The following is a 21,256-nucleotide window of genomic DNA, read 5'->3' as shown; positions in this document are numbered from 1 at the left end:
GTCACTCTTTAGTAGATTTTCCTCAATTTTGGAGTGTTAGAATTAACTGAAATTATAATCTCTTCTCAAATCACACACAAATGTCCTTGTAAAGTGAAAATAAATGCCCTTCAAATTTGTAACACCACAGAAAAGAGTGTAATTTTCTATCAAATTTGAATGAATTAAAAATGAATATATTTTAAAAAGAAGCTTCAAAACGGTGACGAGGCCAATCATTCTTCATTCTGCTATGGACATCTTGACCGCTGAATGAGTTGAAACCACATCTAGCTCAACTTGGCAACTATCACCTAACACCTACTTTCACCTCGAAAAGCTAACTTTGATACATCCATTGATTGTATATGTGTTGCCAAGGCACAAGAAAGGAGCGACATGAGAGTAGGTCACCTTGAATTTAAAATTGTTACATTCAAAATGGTGATATCAGAAGCAATCAACTAGAGAGAAGCTGGCCGAATGATTTCAGAACGGTAACAGCATCAAAACAGGAAAAGCCTTTCTGTTAATCTCAATCTTTGCACATGTTCTACTATTATCTTCAAATGTGAGTCGTGTATTTACAAACAAATCTCTGAATTGATTCTACAGTAATTTCAATGTAAAATGCTCAATCGTGAATTCCAAATACTATTTTTTTTGTGGTTTAATTCATCAATCTCACAATTTGTCTCTCTGGCTCACAGACACAATGAAAGGATTTACTGCTTCCTTCACCTATGTAGCAGTTTTTCCACCGACACCCCTTTGTACCCGCTCGACCTGCCTGGTGGCTCAGGCCCCTCCCTGCTCTCGCCCTTTCAACCGACTTGATATTTCCTCCTGTGACTGCGAGGAACTCCTGATTTCACTGGTTGTCTACCACCGCTTTCCATTCGCTTGTTGGACCATGAGTAATAAACTATGGACAGAAGAGCAGTTCAACTGCCCCGTGTGTCTGGATCTCCCGAACGATCCGGTCACCATCCCCTGCGGGCACAGCTACTGCATGGCCTGTATTAAGGACTACTGGAGCAAAGATGATCCCAAGGGTATCTACAGCTGCCCCCAGTGCCGTCAGACCTTCTGCCCTCGGCCCTCGCTTTCCAGAAACACCATGCTGGCTGAAGCTGTGGAGCAGCTCCGCAAAGGAATCCCAAGATCTGAGGTCTCTAAAAGCATCAAATTAAAATCCCAAAACCTTCTCCCCTCCTCAGTTGTGCAGTGCGACTTGTGCAAAGGAGAGCAGAAGGCAGCGGTCAAGACCTGCCTGGTGTGCATGAGTTCGTATTGTGAGAGCCACCTGAAGCCTCACCAGACCACCAAGGCCCTGAGAGAGCACGAGCTGATTGCGCCGACAGGGAACTTGGCTGAGAAGATCTGCACTCAACACAAGTACCTGCAGGAGTTCTTCTGTCGCCAATGTAAGGTGTTCATCTGTTGGCTGTGCACGAGCAACCTGCACAAAGGCCACGAGAGCGTGTCCACGAAGGCTGAACGCATGGACAAAGAGGTAAGACTGGATCATTAAAACCCCAAAAGGTTTTTTTCCAATACTATGGTTTATGTGGCCCCACTACTTGTGGTAAAACACAGCATTCTGATTAATATGAATATGAGTAATGCGGCAAAAGTCAGCCATCAATTATATGCCTATTGTACATACAATGTCAGATTTATTTGATGATACGTCAAGCCATGTCAGCGCTGTCGGTTGGGCGGAGCTAAGGGAAGGTGCACTAACTGGTTTAGTATGCTTATTTTATTGGCATGCCCTTCCTCATACCATTGGCGAACGATATTTCAAAACGATATACCATAATTTAACAATTGTATGCAAGCCGTCAAGCTAAGGCTTCAAGACCTTATTTTGAGAATCATTGCATGAGACTAGAGAGTCCCGGACTTTTGCATAGTCAGCAGCCTGGTTTAGTATATTCCTAACACCATTCCTGTTCATTCATTATACTCCTCAATTGCAGAAAGGGCTTTCGGATATGCAGGCAGAAAATCAGAGGAAGCTCAAAGATAGACAGCAGGAGCTGAAGGACATGAAGAAGATGATGGACGGAATGAAGGTAGGATCTGAAAGAGGAATAGTGTTCCCGCTAGGAGGCAAGACTTTCTTTCCAATGTTGTTCAATTGAGGTGTAATTTGACTTTCAGCCTTTAGATGGCAGCTAAATGTTGTGTTTAACACAAATTCAAAGAAATAGAGAGAAAACAGGATGCATTTCAAAACCAACCTCACTCATGGAACACAAACGATTATTGTCATACATTGTGCGAAAATAACTTTCTTATTTTGGGGGCCAACAAACCAAACAAAAATAATTTCATTTATTTACTGTAAATATTGGGATTGCACAATACTTTTTTATATAATTACTTTCACTACATTTCAAAACTTTACTTAAGTATAATTTCAATTTAATCTTTACTAAAGTATCGTTTTGGCTTTTCTATATTTATGTGCAGTGTCAATGTTTAAAATATGCCTTATGCCGAGCAAAATATTTTTTATGTTGCGGTACATTGTGTAAAAGTTAAAATTCCCCCAACATGACAGCATAGCTGATGGGGCTTACTAAACTTGACGTACTACATGCTTCACTTACAGCGCTCTGCAGACCGTGTTCACAGCGACTCAGAGAAGGTGCTATTGGAGCTTCAACACTCGGTGGAGAAACTCCAGGAACTGTTAGAAGAGTTGCTGGATGAGGTCGGCCGAGAGAAGATGGAGCAAGCCCAGGAGGTGACTGATAATCTGGAGGCAGAGATCAAGGAGCTAAAGAGGAGGGAGACTCAGATGAAGGACCTAGCTCAATGCCAGGATCACATCTACTACCTGCAGGTATGAGGTGTACTTACTGCAGGGCCAAAATGGCGTTCTCTCCTTAGAAAAGGCCAAATTGATCAGAAGTTGCACAATTCCTTTCAGATGTATGACACCATGTGCAGTCCACTTGAGTCGGGAGACCTTCCAGCCGTGCAGGTCAACCTTGATGCTTCCTTTGAGCCTGTGCGGGACGCCATCCTAGACCTAAGGGAACGAGTGGAGGACATGTGCAACCTGGAGCTGGGCAATATCACCAAAAAAGGTTTGGCTCAAACACACATCTTATGGACAGGATTCAAAATTGGAACCTTTAAAAGGAAATGAAAATAGTCATTAACATTTTAGTTATGCATTTTTTTTAAATGCATGTTTTTAGACTGTTAAAAGAAGCCAGCGTATCTGCAGATTATTATTATTTTTTAATCATGTTTGTTTTCCCTATTTACAGTCAATGAGACAACGTTATTCACACTGGGCGCTGGTAAGAAAGTAATTATTAAATGTAAAAGGATTGTACCTCTATAAAAATCACATGGTGAGAGAACTAATTACGTGTTTTTTGTTTTCATGCAGCCAATAGTAATCGGAGAAGTGGCTTCTTAAAACGTGAGTTGTGTTCTGCATGTTAAAAACAACAACATCATTACGATGACCACAATCCATTTTTTCTCCTCCAGTATTTTCAGCCCTTGGATCACGAAATGCGAATCCAAACAACCGTTCGGCAGGTATGACCCTCATCTGTTTCTGTCCAAGTTCAAAGATCGTCATCATCTGAATTCACATAAAAAATACTCAAATGGTTCCACAGGCTCATCACCAAGTATCTCAGTTACGTCGCGAAGTACTGACAGAAGAGGACTGGGTAATGCCATTCACCAAAGTGTTTGTGTGCAAAGGGCAAGAAGTGCATCATGATATTCAAACCGGAAACAATCTTTCTTGCAGGCAGTAGAGGTCAAGATGTGAGGAGCAGAGACACGTCACGAGGTGAGCGTTTTGTTCATTTGAAAACGTTAAGGAGAACAGCCAATGTGATGGATCATGCCTCCTTCCTGTTGTAGAAGTCGCGCAGAGGTCACCCAGGCCACGGGACAGACGGGGCAGAGACGAAAGAGAGTCAAGTAGGTTTGAAAGTTTTATTCAAGAGCCTGTTGTCTTCATTTTTGTTTTTTTGGTCCAATCACATTTCAGCCTCTATGTCAATCTAACCTGCCCAGGTCCTACGTGCTTCTATTCCATGCAGTCAAGAACAAATAGATTGCTTTCAAACAAGGGTTAAGGTTTCAAACTAGGCTTAGGGTTATTGTTAGGGTTGGTGTCAGAGTTAGGGGTTAGGTGGGTAAGGGTTAACGGTTAGGTTTAGGAGTTTCGAGTTTGGGTTTAAAGTGACAAAATCATGATTAAGTAAGTCATTTTAGAAAAGTGCTGCTGAATCGTTATTTGATGACTTTTGTTATCATTGTCAACAGCACGGGAGGCCAACCTCAGACCCAGCCCCAGTCCGACTCCAAGCCGGAGAGAATCCCCATCTCTGTGGAACAGGTCCAGTCAGAGTCAGGGTGTCCCTGCTACCCCGCCCAGTCCTGCACCAGCGAGCCCGAACCCGACACTTGCTCCCACGCCAGCATCCACCGGAGGTGCAAGATCATATTGTTCTCTTAATATTTATGGCATTTGGATTTGTGTCAAAAGTCAAAACTGCTCAAATTTGACCCAAAAAGTACATATTTTTTCCTGTCTTGTCTGATCAGCTTTTAGTCGCATGTCATCAATCAGCAGCATTTTCCGGTCCCGTCGAGGCAACACATCTGTAGCGACCGCAGCGTCGGCAGGCACGTGACCTCAGACTTCACCTTTCATTGTTGTTGATACAACGTTGCCACCTAATCATGCAACGTTGCGCTCCTCTTTCACAGGAGGGCTGCCAACCGTGTCTGAAACACCAGTGGAAGGTAAGATACAGTCGTATCTTGGCGGAATCCACATTTGATCATTTGAATGAGATCCCATCTGTTTTGTCATTGCAGTTAACCCCGGTCTGTTCTTGGACTCACCCGCCCCCACTGTCAATAATCACACTCCTGCTTTCCCTGCGTGTGAGTGAAATGACACAGCAATCTGTCTGTAATGAGTTCTTATTTCATTAAGAATTTATGTAGGTGGTGCTCGACTGGTTAGCGCGCCCGCCTGGCGTTGAATTCGGCCTTCAAATGTCCTCTGTGGAGTTTGCAAGCTTGATTGAGCTTGTTTGTCATTCAGTGTGATTATGAGTGTGAATGGTTGTTTGTCTATTGGGGCCCTGTGATTGGCTGGGGTGTGCCCTGCCTATTGGCCACAGTCAGCTGGGAAAGGCTTGGAGCACACCCGTGCGACTCTCTTGATGATAAAGCGGTTCAGGATGGATGGATGGATTATGCATTTATTTCAGTTGCATTTATGATGAAATAGATCCATCTTAATCATCAAATATACACTTTTAGATATTTCGTATGTCCTTAATTGACAAAGCCCTGTTACACGTAGACAACAGAAAAAAAAAAATCAAAATATTCAATAGATGTTAAGCACACTTTACATTTCAATCATAGAAGGAAGAAATACAAGAACTTCAATATTATTGCTAACTATTTTACATCGTGTGAACATTACCACCGTGCATTGGCGGAGAATAGAAAAAGTAATAAAATAATGATTTGTTTGAAAAGAATATTTTGCACCTAGAAATTAATGCTTGTACCACTAACTCCTAAAATCAGTTCAGCTAAATTGTGGCCACCATCATCTGGACATTTTTTGCTGATATCTTTTATATTTTTCTGCCATCAGTAAGAGAAATCAGCCTTGCCAGCTTTCAGGCTCCAGAACCGAGGGCAAGGGAAGAGTTCTTGCAATGTAAGTCTCATTTGTACCTGGTAATAGATCCACCACGAAATGATCTATATTGTACAAGTGGAGAAAAGTGTGGACATTTTCAGCACGAATTGTGATATTTGCAGACTTATTTTCAATTTCTTTGTTTAACTCCATGTTAAATAAGTCCAAGTCAAGGCCATTTGTATGTCAGATGGACAATTAGCACTTTATGGACTGTGCAGACAACGAACCAGCAACTGAAAGTCAAGGACACTTTTTTTTCTCTCTCTCTCTAGATTCTGTGAACTTCACCCTTGATCCAAACAGCGCCCACCGTCGCCTGATTCTCTCCGAGGGCAACACCAAGGCAACCCTGCAAGGGGAAGCGGCGGCCTATCTAGACACCCCTCAACGTTTTGATGGCTGGACCCAGGTCATGTGCGGGACCCCGGTGTACTCGCAACGTTCCTATTGGGAGGTGGAGTGGCGAGGCCGAGGCTCCTCCATGGGTGTGACATACGCATCCTTGAGCAGGAAGGGCTCAGACGCCAGGTCGGGAATCGGCTACAACGCCCAGTCGTGGACGCTGGAGCTCTCTGACACTTGCTGCTCAGCGCTCCACGACAATGAGAAGAGGGACATCCCGGTCACCTACTCACCTCGTCTGGGAATCTTTGTGGATTTGTCCGAGGGAACGCTGGCGTTCTACGGCGTGGCCGAGAGCCTGACGCACCTTCACACATTCAGGGCAAACTTTACCCAGCCCCTCTATGCTGTCTTTGGGGTGGGCAGCGGAGTCGGAGTGGGTTTGGACTTTGCACGTGGACAATTCAGCTCCACTTCTGACAGCATCAAGCTGTGTCCCATGTGAATGTCTATACCTAAGAATTTGTTTTATATCCTGTTGAGCACGACAGGGGTGTCATTATTACACACCCTTGTATTGGATTATTTTGTATAAAGTTACCATTTGCCGATTGCCTTCTCTTTTTCACATTACATTCATCAGTGTGAATCTTTCCATCAATCACATATGAACATTTTTTTTTTTTTTTCCGTCGCTTTATTAGAAAATGGGGGCAAATAATTAACAGCTGTTGCTTACAGAACCTTTGGCCAGGATTAGCTGTAGCCAAGTGACATCCAGGTATGATAAATCTTAGCGATAAACCATCTACCTTCAGTCTTACAAACACACCAACATTTCATGTGGGTTAAAAAAATGGTGAGGTAAAATACATGAAAGTCATTACATTAAAAAATAAAATAAATAAAAGAATGGCATGCTTTTGGTAATCTTCCAGATCTGAACAAAAAAAAAAAAAAAAAAAGGAGAACGCATAATATTCGTCGTCAAGGTGACTGGAATCTTTTTCATCGATAGGTGAGTGTAGGAAAAACAAACTTTAAATAGAAACAGCATAGTGCAGTGACTCAATGGAAGTCTGGACAGACTGAAAAACAAAACATGCAAATAATATACACAGAGTGGCGACAAGGCAAGAGAGCAACACTTCTGCTTTCTACATAAGGCCGCTTATAATTTAAAAAGAATTTGAATTCACCACACACAATACCCAAGTCATCTGGTCTGGTTCAGACCTTTAACCAGGTTCCATAAACATGCTGGTACCTGGACGCAAGAATGTCATATAGGCATCCAAAAACGTTGGAGCGGGGACTTTCGTCCATTGGGAAATGTTACAATATGACGCCAGACATGGGGAAAGACTCAAATGAAATCCTCTTCTCTTCTATCCCTGTCAATACACAGGGTGTCCCTAAAAAGGTTCCACTATCATTTGGCAGTTTAATACAGTGATTGTAAATTGAGGTGCGTTGGCTTCCTCTTGTGGTAGGTACATCAGGGGAAAAAAAAATCACTTTGAAACCAAATGTTATACTGGCTTACAATGTTTGATACATTTTAAGGAATACAACCTCCTTGTTCGGCCCACTACTCTACTCCAGTAACAATATGACTTAAAAATGGTCATTAAGATAGCACATGGAGACCTAAGTATTTTTCACGTGGTCTAATAACAGACAATTCTCATGCAAATGAGACGTGTTTATTATTTCCCCCGATGAACCTTTTGTTTGTCTAGTGTATGTGTAGTTGCTCAGACAATCATATTTGAAATGGATATTTTAGGGGACACCCTCTACTAGAATTCCTAAATTTATATTGAGGCCACGATTGAAGAAGCCCTTGTAATAAGTCTGGACTCAAACATGAATGAACATACAGAGACTTTCATTTCTAAAAGTGTCACACCCTGAAACACCTTCTCTTTCACATCCGCAAAACCTTCTTTTCTCATGAAAGTTACGCCGTATCGATACATGGCGTCCTGATACTTAAGTCCAGGTGGTATATCGGGTCCCTTTACAAAACATCCAGAGCCTTTTGACAAGGTATCACAAACCCTCTGAGACAAAAACTAAGGCCTTAATAAATAGAATCATGGCCAAAAGGTAGCTGGTAATTAAAAACTCAGTTCAAATCTGTTGTGCTTTAAAATCAAGTCCAAAAAAGAGGGTGGGGGACGCAGGGGCGGTTAAAATCAGGCAACATAAGGTGGATCATAAGGAAAATGATGCGCTTTAAGATTCACCTGAACGTGGTGGGGTATTCGAGGTGGCTTTTGTGCATCTTTGTTTGAGGTTTCCCCAAGCTGGTGGTGGGAGCGCCAGGGAAGTGGGGTGAGGGGGAGGCAAGGGCTGACTTGTCGGCTTTCCCGCCCGTGCGCCGATCATCGCCGGAAGGCTCTGGTTGCGCCTCAGACCATCCAAGAGGCTCCCGCCACCCGCCGACACGAAGGTGGCGGACGCCTGGGGGACCTTGCTAAATCCCATCTGACGCAGCCTCTCCAGAAGGCCGACGTTAAGCGGCGATGGCCCACGGGCGGAGTTCTCTCGAGAGGGGCTGGGTAGGTCAGGATGCGGGGAGCGGCCTAGGTTCAAGCCATATACATCTCGCAGAAACAACTCGGCCGGCCTTGATGCCAGGAAATTATCAGCCGAGCGCTGGTGGCACTCGGATCCAGGTGAGTGCGACGGCGAGTTGGGGGGTGTGCCCGGGAGAAGGCGGAGTAGTGGCTTGGGGGGCGTTGATCTGGCACATGACGGGGGGGTTTCTGTGGAGACTTGTGCAGAGATGCCTCTCTCCAGGACTAACTTGGCCAAACCGCTGGCGGCCACGGGGGGACGCCGGGTGGGAAAGAAGTCTCCCAGGCTGAGTCGGCAGGGAGTCAGGGGGGTACTGGGTCCCGTCCTCATGGAGCTGGGCGTGTTGCCATTGACAGAGGACTGTGAACTACACAGTAAAAAAAAAACCTCTTATAGGCCATTTCAGTGTGACATCGTTTGATAAACATTCAAATGTTCCTCTTTAGGAGATGATGGTCTTATTATGATGATCTAACTAACATGCTTTAATCGCTTGGGCTGAGTTTGGTTCCCAGTCTGTCTATCCCTTTAGAAGTGGCGACTACTACGCAAGCAGCCGGTCTTCTATGTTCATTAAATGTAATAAACCCCCTGTCCTAATGCTTCATCAAGCAATTGGATAACAATTATTTCCACACAGAGTAGCGTGTAACCTCAGTCTGTTTGGAAAAATGATCTGTTCAAAACATCAAGAGATTTGGGGTCTACCTTTGAAAAGTATCATTAGATGTATTCAATAAAATTGTGTACATGGAAAAGAAAGACTGACCTTGCAGTGACTTGTGTGACATCACAAGGGTGTAGGATGCGGCAGGTGGTGAAAGTGTAGGTGGAGAAAGTGGAGCTCTGACACTTGACTGGATTTCGGACTGCGCACAAACAAAACCGAAATGAAATCCAATGCACATCTTCACTACTGGGATTGATTCTGTAATCCAGCCGGCCATGCATTTACATTGTCAAGAGTCCTGTAAAACGTTTTGCATTCATTTATCTTCTTAAAATTGGCTGATTACATAAACAGTGAGGCAGCGTTATTCATCGGTTATGTGGACCTGGCCAACGAGCGAATAGTGAATGATTCTATAAAATGTAGAAATAAAAACACATACATCTGTATAATAAATTTATGATGATCGATCTGCATGATGATGTTTACCTGAGACAGATGTGCTGGATTGGACGGTCGTTGTGGAAACATTCGGAGCAGACTGAGACAATGTGTAGGATGTCTCGGCGACCGCAGTGGAGGCCGGCGGCCGGGATGGTGAGAGAGGAGCGGCAGGAAGGGGCGGGTTGGAAAGCTTTCTATCTTTCTTCTCCTCTGGTGTAGATGAGCAGCGCACTTTGAAGACAATGCCACCTTCTTCCTCATCTTCCTCTTTACCCCGCTCGGTTGCGCCTTTCTCCATGACGCCAGCCTCCTCGTCTCGATGTGCTTCACCGGCTTCATCTTCCTCCATGTCATTCAAGCGGTAAACGGCATCCTGGGCAAGCGGCCGGAAACCCTTGGTGACGACGCCAGGGTGCGGGTCCAGGATGGTGGCCAAGTGAGGTTTGGCAAGCTGCTGCCAATGATGGAGTGTCAGTGAGCCTTCCATGGGCTTGACAATCTGAAGCTTCTCTGGCAGGAAGGTCCTGAAGACGTTGGAGCCGATAGAGATGTCCGACAGATTGGAAAAGGAGGAGAACGCACTGCCCATTGGTGAGCTGCAGCCGCTTCCTGCATCGTGAGCCTCCGCCCCAGCCAGGCCTTGCAGCTTTTTCTCCCGCTCCGCCTTGAAGAACTGGTGCTCCGACAAGAAGTTCTGCCTTCGAAGCGACAGGCGGTGCAGTGCTTTCGTGAGGTCATTCCCACCCGGGTAGCCCGGCTGGCCCGTTGGCACTTCATCGCTTCAAACACGAAAGTAAAATCACTCAAAATCCATCCTGCTTGATTTGATCGACTTGTGTCTTACCCCTGAGAAGAAGTGAAGGGCTGTGCGGTCATCACCAAAGAGTTGCGTCCGGAACCGGGAATTGGCGGGGTTGCCGAATGGGGCCGGGACGTTGAAGCGTTGATGGAACGCACTGTGTGGAAGACTCGCTTCTGGGAAACCCTGGAGTGGAAAGTCCATTGGTGATGACACGTTAGCATTGACACAATCGCGTTGTTATCGTGAGTTCACTTGCGGTTTGCTATTTTTTAACTTAAGCAACACCAAGTTGCTTTTCAGGCACAATTTCTAAAGGAATTACTACTACCCACTGAAATGTGGAATATTTTGGACCACATTTTTACAGTGGCCATCATACCTTTGGTCCTGACATGCACTTTCTTCTTCAACACACAATTCTCTTCTCATGGTGCCTTCAATCTCTGCAGCCAGCGAATCCTGCGCATGCACACCCCCTCATGAGCATAATGTTAATGAGATCCGCGTGTTCTTCAAAGAGATGCCCTCTCACCATCGGGTAGAGGCCATAGGAGAGATGCCGTCGCATGCCAGAAGGGGGAGTGTTCTTGTTGCGAAGCTCCCTGATCTCCTCTTGGGACTCGTGGAGCATTTCGACACACTCGGCGTTCCTCTCGGCCAGCTCGTTCAACTACGTCGGCATAGAATTTCGATTTGCCGCTCAGTGAAAGGATCAGTGAAGGTGTCTGTGCCTTCACGTGGCACGGTGCCTACCTCTGCCGTGAGTTGTCTCTGGGCCTCCTTGGAAGCCTGTAAGTGGATCCTCAGCTCCTCTTTCTCCAAAGCCAGCTTAATGATAATAGTGACAATGTTAATGACTGCTGGTTGAGCTAGCAAAGCAACAGTGTGAATTAGAGATGAACAAACAATCAAATTGAAACCTGGTTCCTTACCTCCTTCACCCGATGTTGCAGTTCTACAATTTGCGAGAGCAACTGAGCAATCTCTTCCTGGTGTCTGACCAGCTCCTCGTTCTTCTGGGACAGTTCGTCAGTCATAGACACCATCTGGCTGTTGGACTGACCTGAGGTGAGCGAGCCCAAAACACAGGAACTGAAACGCCGCTGTTGTCTTCATAATGTCATATTGTGAGTTTTATTTTGACGATGCGGGCAATGGAAAAACACTTTTCCAAAATAAGATTAAATTATAAGATTAAAAAACATGATGTGAGATGTAAATGAATAAAATATAAATAAACATGACGTTGTGAGGACTAAATGTATTTTTAGTTGAGGTTCAATTTTATTTTTCTAAAAATGGGAATGGTCTACTTGTTAAGAGAAATAATGGTCGAACCTTTAGCAGATATCTATAGTACTGAGTGGAAGAAACTTACAGAACAACATCATAACTTGCTTGGCTACAGTTCTAATCAGTGGGTAGAATGTTTCGAGTTTTCAATGTTCATTCATTTTTCAAAGCCACTATTAATTTCTATAATATCCCCCAAATCAGATCAAGATGACTCACGGAGCTCCTTGACGCAGTCGCTCACAAGTTTTTGTTCCTTCTCCTCATAGGTGATGGTGTCCCTCTTCAGCTGGCAGGCCTAGGATAAGTTGCAATGTTAATGCTTGCCCAACTCCACATGAACACTCAAGTCCTGATTTGCCACCAACCTCAGACCTCAGAGCCAAGTTCTCCTCCTCGAGTTCCTGCAGCTTACACTGCATCGACTCCAGTTGGCTGAGCGCGGCAGCGGCATTTCCACCGGCTAACTGAGGCTGCTTCGGCGGGGTCGATACGCTGGAGTCTGCCTCGCACTCCTCCGAGGCGTTGGCCACCATGCGCAGCAACTCGTCCTTCTTACCGAGCTCATGCTGCAGCTGGTGAACCTGGTCATGGAGCACGGTTAGTGAGTGACTTCACATCACATTATTTTGAAATACAAGGATATCAAAATGAAATTTTAACTGAATCTGCTGAAACATTTAACTTCAAACTACCTGGTCCAGGGTCTGTGCTAGCTGCTCCTCCACAGCTTCATTACGCTCTTGCAGCAGGTGGTTCCTCTGCAGAAGAGACTGCCCGATCCGAGCCGCCAGCTCCAGATCTCTGTCGCGCTGGGCGGTGATAACAAAAGACACCGGATCAAGGGACTGATCCGACGCGGACGTGAGTGGGAATCAAAACGACGGCACGATGCCAACCTCAGCCAGTAGGTGAGTGACCACTTCGATGTCATTGTACGTCTTGGTCATCTGCTCCGCACGATCAGAACTGAGGACTGACAATACATTGGAATCATTTGGAGGAACATCTAAACAAATGGCACTGACATAGTATCATATAGCAAGGTGCATGCATTATGTATGCATTCGGAACATCTGACAAGAACTAACAGACACACTTGTGTAACATGTCAGCTCTTAAGAAAGGTTTGACCACAAGCAACATGAATTAGCCCATTGCCAAAAAAATGATCTCCATTGTCGACCTCACTGACCTCAAATCCATTCTCTATACAGTGTATTTGGTCAAATTGGACTGTACACACCCAATGTTTTAAGTTACTGATAAACAGCGATAACATTTCATAGAATTACTTTTACCACACTATTTCAAATTTGAATATGTGTCATACAGTTGTTAGTTTGCTGTGTTGTTGTGTGCAGAGTGATTTGATGTTGGAATGGCCAAGGCTTGAGTTGCCCAAATGTCATTTGGCAGCAAAATGCAGCTAGAAATCATAATCATTCAATCACACTTTGAGACGGGCACACATGGCACTTTGGTCATTTACACTCTCATTATCAAGAAAGGCAATTCTTTCAAATAGCCACTCATAGAAGGCTTGCTTCTAAAACATGGCCATGTACGTGTAGAGTAGTAGTTGCTGGTGGTCATCTTGTGACACGTTACACAGAACGATTACAGCACCAGACTGATTTGACAACTTTTGAAAAGAAAATTGAGAAGCACGTGAAAAGCAGATGTGAAAGCCACGCCAAAGTCCCCTACTACTACACCTCACGCTAACGCGAATCAAGTTAGTCAAGAAAGATACCTTGGGAGAAGTTGTGGGAGGCAGATTGGGAGTGAGAGGGGTTGTCCAAAGAGAGATATGCTAGTGAGAAAAGAAGGGGACAAAAAAAAGAGAGAAGAATGCTAAAAACATTGAAGCAGAGCAAAGAGGAAATACAGAGGGGAAGCGGAAACTTCATGAATCCAGTTAACATGTTAGTGCTACACGTCGATCTACATCGAGCACCTGAGTGTGCGTCACCAGCTGTGCGCCGTGCTGCCTTTTACCTGTTTGAAAACAAGATGCAAATCTATTCAATAGGTCGGAAGACCAATAGACCATCTTATTGAACATGTGTGCTTCATATTCATGTAAAGAACGACATATCTCCAAAGTACAGCGAGGCGTTTTTCAAGCAAAACAGATGGTGCTGTAATCCAAGGTGAACTCTGACCTATGGATGGAAAAACACTGAACCGCAACCAAGCTCAGCGCAACAACAATCTGACTTATATATGATTACATTCCTTCTCCTATCAAATATTTGTAAGAATCAAGCTTTTAAAGATTATCCCATTGATTAATTGACAGATTGGATAAACATTTGTTTTGCATTGACAAGGTGCATGTGGGGTGCGCGTCATTTTTTTTTTGTCCACTTGGAGTCGCCATCGTCCTGTTCTGATGTGGTATCTGTGACTTGGAGTGTGTATGGTTTTAAAAGGCAGTTTGTGTATGAGCGAGTGCTGTAACATTAGTCCATGTAGCAAAATTATCCTTAGGAAACTTTTGCTTAGATTTTTTTTAAAAGTAGTTTAATTAATTGTTGCAGCCCGACATGCTACAGTAACCATTAACTCAATCTGTACCTGTCTAGTCCGAAACAATATTGTCACTGAAGAAAGTTTGTTACTTCTTAAGAAAATGTTGTCACGAGGAAGCATATTTGTCAAAAATGATGGAAATGTGCCTCATGTTGAAACAGACGACAGGCATTGTCCTGATACTGCCTCCAAAGCCAGACTACAACTTTGTCTCCCCACTCTGTGTGACCAAACAAAAACAAAAAAAGACTGAAAAGAAGAATGGCTTTAAAGTGTAAAAGTGGATAATGTTAAAGCCAACATGTGACACCCATGTGCAGACTGAGTCAGATCCGGTGTAATTGCCGTGATTGGAATTAAAGGGGATGCACATTGAGTGAAACGAGAACCCTCACGTGTCCAGTTGAGTGGACACAAACACACACATGCACACAAATCCCTAATATAGTGTTTAAAGCAGGATCTATTTTTAGTTGCATCTGCTTGCCGGGGTTACGCAGAAATACATTCAGGACAGTTCACGCAACATTTTTTAAGCATGTACACACACAGCACAACTGTGACTATATGTTCTTAAAAAGTCAAATACTTTATATTTTTGTCGGATTTCTTTTCGAATTATAGAACAGATTAATGCCATTTCTTTTCATATCAGTGGGCAAAGATGATTTCACATGTGATTGTTTTGAATAAGTCCTTGTGTTTTGTGCATTCATTTCTATCTGACACCAAAAGATTTTAAAATGCAGACACGCTTACCCATGTAGCGGAACGTCTCCTCCGCCAGCATGGGGGAGATTGCGGTGTGCTGGGCGGGGACTTCATCTGGAGAGCAGCTCGGAGAAAGCACCCAGTCTTGGCTGTCTGACAAGTAGAACGACCCCGATTCCACTGAACAGGAACCCACTGAGCTGGAGCCGTGGTTCCTGCTGCTGCTCCCCAGGCCCTCGTCTGTGTGTTACAAGACATGATGTCAGGATATGATGTCAATAATAGTAACTTGGCGCTCCAGACCCGTAGATGGAGGTGAATGATACAAAATTCTACCACATGCGCACCTGTCTCGGTGCTAGACTCCTTCTTCTCCACGGCTCGCGGTTTGACTTCAAACATGTTAGGAAGAGGAGGGTGGTGCGAGGTCACATCACATCCTGACCCAAGTGTGATGGATGATGGCCTCACACCGTTATCTGCAAAAAGAGTTGTTGTTACTTCTAACGTGAAATCATGACATTACAACTAAAGCGATATTTTGTTAAAAAAAAAAAAAGATGCCCTTCCTAAAGAATACGTGCAAAGCAACATTGACCTTGTGGCCAGACACACTCACACACGCACATGAACACGTGTCTGTGCGCGGATGAGAGACAGACAGAGAGAAAGTGAGAGATTGCAAATCCTTGGGAAAAGCCTTTCTCCGGCTTACATAAGAGAAGGGTGCCTGAAAGTGTTTGGCAGATGTGACGCATACTACAAATCCTGCAGCCATGTTTTGAAGGACTATACTGTTGTGACCCATCGATTACATCTGTCAATCTAATGAATAGCTGCACAAACAAGAAACCTCAGGGCATATTAGTTTTGGCACAATCTCTAGACCAGGGGTCATCATCATGTTGCCCATGGGAACTGGGTTGCTACCAAGGACAGGAGTAACCTGCAGGCCAATTCTAAAAAGAGCTCATCAGTGATCGGATGTAAATTCTTAGGAATGTTGAAATGGAGATGTAAATTTCTAGGAATGTTGAAACTGGAAACACTTGCAGAGACTTGGTTGTTTTATTATTTGATTTGTTGATATGATTGAAAAATCAGTAACATAATCATGTCTTCACAAAAATAAATACATTCTTAGCAATACCATAAAGTTAAAGGTCATTTGAGCAACTTTAGTCCAATAAACAATATTGAGCTTTCTTCTTGTCCCGTTTAAAAGAGCTAGTGATGATGTTGGGCGATCGAGTGTCTTAGTCATCCCATGAGTCACATTCAAACAGACATTTGCTTAAATTGCAGCCATTTTCATCAGATTTTCACGATGTTTGCAATTTGGGTTGTAATCAAAACTAACATTTCTCCTTGGGCTGGAATTTCTCATGGGGGTTTAATGAAGTATCTATTTGAATTTGCGTAGGAGGCGGAACTCGGGGAACCCACAATCAAGTCATCTCAGAAATAACAAAAACTCATTTACTTGACTCTAACAAATAGATAATAATAACTATATAATCATTAGACCAGTGCGGCGCATACAACCTAACAGGTGACCATGAATGTGAAATACGATACGAAACTATTAAAACACAATGATGCTAGCCCTTCGTTAGCCACTGTCACCGCTAACACATTGCAATTCGGTACCAATGTTACAGTTGGGTGAGTTGATGCATACTAAACTGTTAATCTCCCTTCCATTCAAACATATGCATTTGTCGTTTTTATGCATTAGAAATCGTTTTTGCTTGGACGGGCGATGATGACAGATTCATTTGTACGCACGAAAATAAGTAATAAGTAAAAAGAATAAGTCCATGCTCGATCTCTAATATATGATTTAAACGCAGCCTTACCCTTTGTCGATATGATTCTGCGACATGAGGAATGACGGGTACCGAGAGATTGCCAGGAACGTCGCCGTCGCTCTCGACAAGAAATGCCAAACACCAAGAGAGGAAGTGGGGGAGGAGCAGTGCATGCGACATTAAACTGCGACAGCGCATACCATGATGTCATCACTACGCGACGGTCATCTGTGTTCAATTACAAGTATTGCGCAATATACCCCCATTCGTGCGAAAAATGTTGATCGTATATAACTTGGTCAAGACGTGATCGATGTAATTTGAAAATGTGTTCGTAAAAACACATGTTCTACGCAGTATTTGACGTAAATACGACAAAGACCCACTGCTGTGAGGACAAGGTAAGGGAGAATTTTTATTAGGGAAATGTATTCATGATAAGGCATCCCAAAAACTGGACAGTTTCGTCCGATAACAAAAAAATCGTGCAACAAAGAAGTCAAAGTCCAGCGAGTGGTATTGTTATTTTTTCTGTGAGTCAAAGGTTGTTATCCCATGTGATAAAATTGATCCTTCAGGGCTACAGACTTGAATGTATCCACCTATGTAGCAGTTTTACCGAGCTACAGAGTTGACCATCTTGGCGGGTTCCTCCAGGTCAGCTGATACATTCAGGTAAGCCGATCCCTTCAAGATACTCAAGTAGAGTGATAGCTGAGTGTCTGGATGCGTTCTGCCTGCTTAACTTAACAGTGTGTGTCAACAACTGTCTTCTGCAGCTCTGGGGTGGACAAATGCCAAAACCTGTGAATTGAGTGGCACCTCAAAGACTCAATGTCTTTCTTGGTAAGACTTGAGATGGCTGCATCCATCTAGCCCAATTGCTCACTCTCCACCGGTGCGGGGTGTCTCACCTGTGTTTGCCTTCCTGTTTTTCGTTCACCAGGACTGCTCCTGCATCTCCCACACTCAGGTCCAGCCCATGGACATAGAGGAGTGCTATGAGGACACCAGTCAGCATCTCTTGGTCAGTATAGCACCGGACAGACAGAGACGCTTGATGTACGTTAAGACTTGTTGACCTCTGAACTGTGGTGGAATGATGTGCTTTACTGCAGGGCTCAGGGAGCACCCCTCAAAATGTGACAGTGGGACGCAGCGACGACATCTCAGCATTGTCGGCGGAGCCTGCCCATTACCAGTTCCTCGTTGAGCTGGGTGAGAGAAGTGGCGCTCGGTTCAAAATACGATCACGACGATGTTAGACAGACGTTGTTGATATACAACATTAATTCTGCCAAGGCAAAAGTTAACGTCACTTGACATAGCAGTGGCTGTCATAACGTGTCAAAGTTGTGATGCGTTGGTCGTGTATGTGTGTGACAGGGTGGGGCTTCAACAACCTGAGCCAGGTCCACATGGCGCGCCACACTCCAACCGGGCAACTGGTGGCCATAAAACAAACAAACCTGGATGAGTGCACAGAGGAAGAGCTGCTACTGCTCCTGGTGAGACCCAGTCCACGTTAGACTTTGGGTGATCGTTTTTGGATGTTCTTAATGTTGGATTTACTCTTCCGTCCCTCCAGAATGAGGTTTTCCTGTCCAGGCGGATCCGTCACCAAAACCTACTGACGTTCCGACTCGTCTTCAGTTCTTGCTGCCAACTGTGGGTTCTCACGCCGCTCATGGCCTACGGTCAGTCAGTCCTGATCCAAAAGCTCCCGGTTTGAGACATCTGTGCTTTGAACTTGTCTATCCTGACTTGTGGCTCACAGGCTCCGCACACTTTCTAATGAGGACATATTTCCCAGACGGAATGAGCGAGTCCTTAATAGCGTATCTGCTGTATGGTGTGTTGCAAGCCTTGGAGTATCTGCATCGCATGGGCTATGTCCACAGGTACTTTTCGATGAAAGGTTAAGTTAGCGTCATCTATCCGGTAAAACCACATGAAAGGAAAATCCAAAGTTGACATCATTGTTAACATCAGGGGTGTGAAGGCCAGTCACATCCTGTTGTCAGAAGAAGGCCGCGTCTACCTGTCGGGACTGCACGGCGTTTACAGCATGATGCGTGAAGGCAAGAGGATGAGGGTGGTGTTCGACATGCCCCACCACAGTCCCGCCCTGCTGCCTTGGCTAAGCCCCGAACTGCTCCAACAGGTCAGTTCTCGCCGTACCGCACGACGGGCGTGCGACATTATTTATTCCCAGTTGCCGTGTCCCTCGGTAGGATCTCCGTGGTTATGGAGTCAAGTCTGATATCTACAGTTTGGGAATTGCCGCCTGCGAGTTGGTGAGCGGTAGGGTGCCTTTCCAGGACATGGCACCAACTCAGGTAAACAGCGATGACAAAAGTACTTGAAAAGTCCCTGTAAAATGAAAATGAATATCTTCTAAATTTGACAAAACAACACAACAGGGTACCTAATCCTAAAGGTTTTAGGGAAAGCGTGAAAAGAACAGTCTAGTCTAATGCTGGGCAATGTGTGGCCTTTAGACTCTGCTCCTGAAGCTACGCGGTCTGCACCACTGCCTGCCCAACACCCCTCTCTTCCCACTCGGCGAGCTGGGCGGGTTAAAGGCGTCTCGGTCCGGGGTGGACTCCGGCATGGGAGAGAGCGCAGCCACCGGAAGCGCGACTCACAGCACCGGCGCCCCTCCGCCCGCCACGGAAGGACCTCGAAGTCCCGGACCGAAAAATCACTCTGCCACTTTGCACAATTTGGTGCAAATGTGCCTGCAGCAGCAGCCTGAGTCCAGGTCTTTCCCCATCCATCGAAAATCAATGAGGAGTCCATCACCTTGCCTTAATTAATTTCTTTATGCTCATTTCAGACCGTCAGCTTCTGCCCTCATGACCCACACCTTCTTCAAACAGGTAGGTTTCTTTTTTCCACACAATGGTGATGTCATAGCCAATTCATTTTTTTCAATCAACACATGAATCTGTGCAAATGTCTTTGCGTAAATGTTTTGGTCTAAGCTTGGGGAAAGCCCAGAACAGAAAACGTTGTTCCTTCCGGTATCTTTAAGTGGAGATGTTGTGACTGTACAGGTGAAGAAGCACACCAGAGACTCGTTCCTCAGCCTTGTGTACCCAGCCGTGCCACTCACAAGCTCTCAAGTGGCGCTCTTATCCTGCTGTCCTCCCACCCCATCCTGCCACGCTCAAACTGCAAAGACGGGCGTCTGTGCTGAGGCCACCTGGGATTTCTCATAAAAGAACTTGTGTCGTTTGAAAAGAACCACTCATCTGCTGTGTTAAAAGAACCGAAAAGATACTGTTTGTTACATCCTCCATACTGTATCTAAGAAATAGTCCTTTTGTTGTGAAAGCAGTGAGATGCTGATGATGTCACTGAAACACTGCACTCCTGTTCAAATGCCTTTTTTTTTTTTTTCCTTACTTGAGTTGTAGAAGTTATAGGTCAGATATAATGGTGGAAAACGTTGCCTTATCGTGGTCTTATTTTTTTTTTTTATATTGCAATAACCAAGCATTTGAACATGGATCTGTAGACTTTTTATATTCATAATGAAAGCTCTCCCCTGCCGAATAAAACTTCAAAAGGGAATCAACCATCTTAATTAATACCAGTCGACTCGACGGCTCCTCATTATTATCCTCCATGTTTTATCTTTTCGAATCACTCAACGATCACGGGAAATTCAAATTCAGAGTCGTTGAAGTGATTAAAAGATGGAGGTGTCCTACCTCGTTTGAGTAATGGCCTTTTAACAAAAGGCGCCGTGTACAAAAATGGAGCAAAAGCCGCATCTCGCTCAGTAGAAGTGACCTCTATGTTGTGTGTAATATTTATGACAAGTAGCTAAGTGACAAGCACCATTTTCTGCCCTGATCAGCAGCCAAAGAAGAAGTGTGGCCAAAGAGTGAGCAACGAAGCTCGACTGGCTTCACACGGAGACCTCTGTGTAACTGTGACTAAGTGCACTGTGATGTTAACTACATATCAAAAATGAGTTAGCCAATTAGAAGTATTAAACCAATATGCAAGTAGGTTTGTTTCTTGTGCGTTGTGTCTTAACTATTTACTGTTTGATGTCAAATATGGAAAGAAGAAGCAACAGTGTGAAAGATGAAAAGTATTGTGTTCAATGCAAGTGTAAATATAAATACAAACTCAAAAATCAAAGTGTTAATGTTGTCTTTCATTCCAAGGACTATTGGACCACTGAAAATATTCTCATTTCAAAAACAGGACAGAAAGTAACACGAGTGACAAGTCTGTGATGTGCTTTTGTTTCTTTTCCTTAGATTTACACAATTTATCTATTCTTTGATATCATTATTTTCACCAAGGGCTCTATATTATATATTAATTATATTCTACAA

At 44.3% G+C, this 21,256-nt stretch overlaps 3 protein-coding genes across 6 annotated transcripts; 2 read left to right on the top strand and 1 right to left on the bottom strand.

Annotated features, from left to right (window-relative positions):
- Positions 1-839: 839 nt before the first annotated feature.
- Positions 840-7,434, top strand: trim25l (tripartite motif containing 25, like). Its single transcript, XM_085929224.1, has 16 exons — positions 840-1,495; positions 1,965-2,060; positions 2,603-2,836; positions 2,924-3,083; positions 3,270-3,302; positions 3,395-3,427; positions 3,499-3,549; positions 3,633-3,686; positions 3,770-3,811; positions 3,886-3,945; positions 4,294-4,461; positions 4,576-4,656; positions 4,741-4,776; positions 4,852-4,920; positions 5,651-5,716; positions 5,974-7,434. The coding sequence occupies exons 1-16, from the start codon at positions 893-895 to the stop codon at positions 6,546-6,548; spliced, it is 2,361 nt and encodes a 786-aa protein (XP_085785350.1). The 5' UTR covers positions 840-892; the 3' UTR covers positions 6,549-7,434.
- trak2 (trafficking protein, kinesin binding 2) lies at positions 5,281-17,109 on the bottom strand. 3 transcript variants are annotated; one of them, XM_085929194.1, is made up of 16 exons: positions 16,947-17,109; positions 15,435-15,566; positions 15,136-15,327; positions 13,595-13,654; positions 12,738-12,814; positions 12,534-12,650; positions 12,207-12,422; positions 12,058-12,136; positions 11,478-11,608; positions 11,299-11,373; positions 11,078-11,215; positions 10,925-11,004; positions 10,588-10,728; positions 9,789-10,522; positions 9,399-9,498; positions 5,281-8,996 (listed from the first exon to the last, which is right to left on the bottom strand). In XM_085929194.1, exons 1-16 carry the CDS (start codon positions 17,107-17,109, stop codon positions 8,285-8,287), a joined length of 3,147 nt encoding a protein of 1,048 aa, XP_085785320.1. In that variant the 3' UTR covers positions 5,281-8,284. The 3 variants fall into 3 exon arrangements, with proteins under 3 accessions (XP_085785320.1, XP_085785329.1, XP_085785337.1); XM_085929203.1 differs by lacking the exon at positions 13,595-13,654 and having other exon boundaries at positions 5,283-8,996; positions 16,947-17,052; XM_085929211.1 differs by lacking the exons at positions 13,595-13,654; positions 15,435-15,566; positions 16,947-17,109 and adding an exon at positions 13,799-13,839 and having other exon boundaries at positions 5,283-8,996; positions 15,136-15,218.
- stradb (STE20 related adaptor beta) lies at positions 17,013-21,037 on the top strand. Of its 2 annotated transcripts, none has more exons than XM_085929249.1 (13): positions 17,013-17,299; positions 17,485-17,573; positions 17,678-17,744; positions 17,845-17,925; positions 18,017-18,116; positions 18,285-18,406; positions 18,487-18,595; positions 18,676-18,799; positions 18,891-19,062; positions 19,133-19,237; positions 19,400-19,662; positions 19,738-19,780; positions 19,958-21,037. In XM_085929249.1, exons 3-13 carry the CDS (start codon positions 17,733-17,735, stop codon positions 20,120-20,122), a joined length of 1,296 nt encoding a protein of 431 aa, XP_085785375.1. In that variant the 5' UTR covers positions 17,013-17,299; positions 17,485-17,573; positions 17,678-17,732; the 3' UTR covers positions 20,123-21,037. The 2 variants fall into 2 exon arrangements, with proteins under 2 accessions (XP_085785375.1, XP_085785364.1); XM_085929238.1 differs by having other exon boundaries at positions 17,477-17,573.
- The last annotated feature ends 219 nt before the right edge of the window (positions 21,038-21,256 follow it).

Source organism: Syngnathus leptorhynchus, chromosome 1, assembly GCF_054491065.1.
Source record: "Syngnathus leptorhynchus isolate UIUO chromosome 1, UIUO_Slep, whole genome shotgun sequence".
Taxonomy (NCBI): domain Eukaryota; kingdom Metazoa; phylum Chordata; class Actinopteri; order Syngnathiformes; family Syngnathidae; genus Syngnathus; species Syngnathus leptorhynchus.
Note: the sequence above shows the minus strand (reverse complement) of the source record. Positions and strands in the feature narration are given on the sequence as shown.